Source organism: Mus pahari, chromosome 19 (assembly GCF_900095145.1).
Source record: "Mus pahari chromosome 19, PAHARI_EIJ_v1.1, whole genome shotgun sequence".
In the NCBI taxonomy this organism is placed as follows: domain Eukaryota; kingdom Metazoa; phylum Chordata; class Mammalia; order Rodentia; family Muridae; genus Mus; species Mus pahari.
This window is the reverse complement of record NC_034608.1, coordinates 1,932,455-1,937,240: the sequence shown is the minus strand read 5'-3', so window position 1 is coordinate 1,937,240 and position 4,786 is coordinate 1,932,455. Positions and strand designations below refer to the sequence as shown.

Here is a 4,786-nt window from a genome sequence, read left to right as displayed (position 1 = left end):
TGAGATGTGGCCCATATAGCAGGCTGAAACGTTAAAGATCCAAGTTCCAGAAACGTAGTTGCCAAGGAAGACGAGAGGAATGACATTCCCTCCCATTGAAAGCCGGCTTACTGTCTCTTCCATCCCCTTCATTCCACAGCACTTTACCCAAAACAGAGAGCTTCCCTCGTCACACCATCTGTGACCGACTCTTGTCTGTCCCTTTTCATCATAGTATGAATTTTGCCTTTATCGATCCAGCACCAAGGACAGAGCCAGCCCACAGTAGGTGTTCTGATAAAACTGGTCGGGTTGTGATCCTGGGGCTTACCATAAAGGGGGAAACTGAGGCTCGGAGAAGAGAGAATTGCTTGCCCAGGCAACCAAGGGACAGTGAGAGTCAGGCTCCATCATAGAGGTGGGTACACTCTCAAGCCTGTATCACTCACTCACTGCTTCTTTCATCTCCATCTCTGCCTTCTTCAGGCCCAGCAGCCAGCACAGTGCCTGGCACCGGCAGGGCTTGATAAATGCCTGTTTGTTGAAAAGAATGAATGAATATGTGTTATCTGTTGGGAAATGGAGGAGGGGTGGAAAGCTGGATCCAGATTCCCAGACTTGCAGCCCCCTCCTCCTCTGAGGGTCCAAAGGACAGGCCTTCAGCCCCTTCCCCTCCCGGGATCCAGGAGCCGCAGGTCCCTCCTTCTCTGCCCCCCGAGGTCCCTGGCCCTCCGCTTCCGGCTTTTCAGCCAGTCTTTCCTCTTCTGGCCTCCGACCAAGCACCGGGTTTCCGGGGGGAAGGCTTAGGCTGTAACACCGAGCCCAGCCTCCTTCTCCACCCCCACCCCTCCCACTACGCTCAACCCCCTCCCTCTCCGCCACCACTGTCCGCGATCGCCCGGCCGCAGGGAAGGAAGAAAGGAGCGCAGGAGGTGGAGGTAAGACCGGCTCCCAGAGACTGGGGCGAGCCCCAGGCCCCGCGCAGAGCAATGTGCAAGGCCTCGACCCACTGCCCCAGTTCTGCAGATCACACCTACCCGGAACAGATAGACCCCTCTTGGACCTAGAGCCCCCGACAGCCGGCAGGTTCCACGCCCTCCCCCGACACCACGCCCGGCCAGGGGTCTGGCCACCGCTTTCTCTCTGAGGATTTTCTGCAGCCCAGCTCCCAGTCCACTCCTCCCCCTTGTCTTGTGAGTCAGGGCCCCTTACCCAGCACCTTCCTTCACCCGGACTCAGAGGCTGCGTCTACCTGCAAGAGTCTAGTTCGCCTGTCTGGTTCTATCTGAGACCCAGGAGTCCAACCCTTCAGTCTTCTTGCCTGAGACCCAGGAATCCAGGAATCAGCCTTTCTTTAAACCCAGGAGTCCAGGTCCCAGTCCTCCCTCAGACCCAGGAGTGCAGACCCCGACCTCCTTCAGACCCAGGAGCCCAGACCCCAGCCCTCCTCCCTCAGACTCAGGGGCTTAAGCCCGGTTACCCCCTGGTGCCTCCCAGCCCCTGACTTATGGACTTTTTATTTCCAGGGCCTCTTGACTTTGAATCCCACCCTACTTGGGCCCCAAGGGTGGATTGGTTCCCAGCCCCCCTAGGAATGTTCAAGCCCCAGGGCACTAGAGCAAAATCAGTTGGCTGACTTTGTCTCCCTGTGTCTCCTCTGTATGTGTCTTGTTCTGTCTCCCTGACCGTTCCCACCTCTGATATCTACGTTTTCTTTCTCTCTATCTCTCTCCTTTGTGTTTCTCCCGAACTTTGCTCCCCTTTCCTACGTCTCCACAACTCTCTCCTCACCGTTCCTGTCTCTATCCCCTTCTGCCTCCTGAGCACCTTCCTCTCCCGCCTCTCATCGGTCTCCTCTTCTGGACTGTGAATCTACCCGTCCTGCACCCTCTGCTCTCCTTTTCACCTCACCCCACATCTTTCATCTCTTCTTCCCACTCCTGCCTCTCCCCCTTTTCCCCACAGGCATGGATCCACAGCCCCCTCCACCTGCCCAGGGCAGCCCACCTCACCGTGACCGTGGCCGAGGCCGAGGCCGTGGCCGTGGCCGTGGTCGAGGCCGTGGTCGTGGCAGAGGGGGTGCTGGAGCTCCTAGGGCGCCTCTGCCCTGCCCCACCTGTGGTCGCCTCTTCCGCTTCCCTTACTACCTGTCTCGACACCGGCTGAGTCACTCGGGCCTCCGGCCCCATGCCTGCCCCCTGTGCCCCAAAGCTTTCCGCAGGCCTGCCCACCTTTCCCGCCACCTTCGTGGCCACGGGCCCCAGCCCCCGCTGCGCTGCGCTGCTTGCCCACGCACCTTCCCAGAGCCAGCCCAGCTCAGGCGCCACCTGGCCCAGGAGCACGCAGGTGGCGAGGTAGATCTGTCCATGCAGAGGGCAGTGAAGGAGGAGCCCGAGGCCAGTTGGGGTCCGCAGGACGAGGGAGTGGAGCAGCCCGCCACGGTGGTGGTGGCCGGGGCTGCGGAGGAGGCGACCGCACAGTGGCCCGTAGGGGACTCGGCTCCTTCTGCTGTCTCCACGAGTACGGATCCTCGGGAATCGGAGGCCGAGGAGGCCGAGGCCGGGGCAGCGGAGCTAAGGGCAGAGTTGGCACTGGCCGCGGGGCGACAGGAGGAGAAACAGGTCCTTCTCCAGGCCGACTGGACGCTGCTGTGTCTCCGCTGTCGCGAAGCCTTCGCCACTAAGGGGGAGCTCAAAGCCCACCCGTGTCTGCGCCCCGAAGGCGAACAGGAGGGCGAAGGAGGACCCCCGCCCCGCCCCAAGCGACACCAGTGTTCCATCTGCCTCAAGGCTTTCGCCAGGCCCTGGTCCCTATCGCGTCACCGGCTAGTCCACTCCACCGATCGGCCTTTTGTGTGTCCAGACTGTGGCCTGGCCTTCCGCCTGGCCTCTTACCTCCGCCAGCACCGCCGCGTCCATGGTCCACTCAGCCTGCTGGCCCCATTACCCGGGGCTGGCAAGAAGGACGACAAGGCCTCCGGAGGACGGAACTCAGGGAAAGGGCCCGAGGGGGGCGAAGGGGCAGAATGTGGGGGTGCATCGGAAGGGGGCGAAAGCGGGCAGAATGGAGGAGATGCCACCCCAGCCCGGCCTCCGGCGGGAGAGCCACGTTTCTGGTGTCCTGAGTGTGGCAAAGGTTTCCGACGCCGGGCACACCTACGCCAGCATGGGGTCACCCACTCCGGAGCGCGCCCTTTCCAGTGCGTGCGCTGCCAGAGGGAATTCAAGCGACTGGCGGACCTGGCCCGCCACGCTCAAGTCCACGCTGGGGGCCCCGCCCCGCATCCGTGCCCGCGATGCCCACGCCGCTTCTCTCGCGCTTACAGCCTCCTGCGCCACCAACGCTGCCACCGCGCCGAGCTGGAACGTGCGGAGCTGGAGAGGGCTGCAGCGCTGCAGGAACTCCAGACCCAGGCCTCACAGTCGCCCCAGCCTCCGCAGCCACTTAAGCAGGAGGCAGAAGGGCTCCCTCTGCCCATCGCCCACATCAAGGAAGAGCCTCCCTCACCTGGCACCCTACCCCAGTCCCCGCCTGCTCCACCTGTCTTTCTCAGCGCCTCCTGTTTTGACAGCCAAGACCATTCAGCCTTCGAGATGGAGGATGAGGAGGTGGACAGTAAGGCCCACCTACGGGGATTGGGAGGCCTGGCCTCCTGACCCTCACATCCACCCTCCGCCCTTCCAATTGAGCTCCCGGTTTGCAGTAAGGAAGAGGGAAGCTGAAGGAGAGGAACCTCCCCTGCCTACCCCTGAACCCAGGATCATTCACCTTCTCCTTTACCCACCCCTAGACCCCTGATGCTGGTTAGGAACTTCTCACCCCAACACGTGTCTTAAGTAAGGCAGGGCAAGGCGGAGGACACTTGGCCAGAAGGATAGAGACTGCTGGGATTGTCCCAGCCTGCCCATCCCTATTACAAACACTGGACACCATCACCTCTTTGGAACTGCCAGACCCTGGGAGTTCCCAGCGTGAAAGGTCTGCCCCCGTTCCTCTGTCTCTGTGAATAAATGTGAGTTCGTGCAACCCCCGAGTGAGGCTGTCTGTGGGGATTGGGTGAGTCAGGATTTACCCACACTTGGGTTCAGAACAAGGTCGTTCATACACCAGATCCCAGAGGGATGGCTGGCATCAATAACGCCAAGAAGTCTGTGGGCCCTGGATTGAGAAGAAAGCCTGTACTAAGACGGGGTGCCATGATGGCTGTCCTCAGGAATCCCTGCGCGCACTTTAGCTTCTCAGCACCGTATGCACTGTTTGCATTTGTACGGCAGATTTCTAGGCGCAAAAAGTACTACTCTCTGTGAGAAGTCTGCCACTCCCTTTCTGAGAAAGCACTAGATGTTTCCCAAAATTCCCATTGCAATCACGAAGGTACCAATAGACTCCATCTTCCTGAGGGAAGCCCAAGTACCAGATAAGATGATCTGTATTGGGGGTGGGGATCCATAACTGTAATCCCAGCACTTAGGGAGTGGAGTCAAAACAAAAGCAACAAGTGGCACGGCCAGATGTGGCCCGGGACACTGTGGTTCCGTAGCCCGTGCTCTTAGCCCTTATTCTGTGAGCCATCTTATCTTCTTCCTTCCTTCATGCTGGGAGGCCTCCTGGAGCCCCCACACTGTGCAGGGCTTTGTCGTGGGTGCTTTTCATTTTTCTATAAAGGAAGCACAATCCTTTCTCAATCTGTGACTTTCACTCTAGTGGGAGGACATAGACAAGGAGATGGAGAAAGAGGGTAACGCTAAAGCTTCTTAGGGACCAGTGTGGTGGCTCAGTGGGCGAAGGCACTTGCGGCTGAGTTTCA

The 4,786-nt window shown here is 59.8% G+C and overlaps 1 protein-coding gene across 2 annotated transcripts; it reads left to right on the top strand.

The window, feature by feature from the left end:
- Nucleotides 1-818: 818 nt before the first annotated feature.
- Znf579 (zinc finger protein 579) lies at nt 819-4,005 on the top strand. Of its 2 annotated transcripts, none has more exons than XM_021219118.1 (2): nt 819-917; nt 1,945-4,005. In XM_021219118.1, exon 2 carries the CDS (start codon nt 1,947-1,949, stop codon nt 3,633-3,635), a length of 1,689 nt encoding a protein of 562 aa, XP_021074777.1. In that variant the 5' UTR covers nt 819-917; nt 1,945-1,946; the 3' UTR covers nt 3,636-4,005. The 2 variants fall into 2 exon arrangements, with proteins under 2 accessions (XP_021074777.1, XP_021074776.1); XM_021219117.1 differs by having other exon boundaries at nt 1,506-4,005.
- Nucleotides 4,006-4,786: the final 781 nt, after the last annotated feature.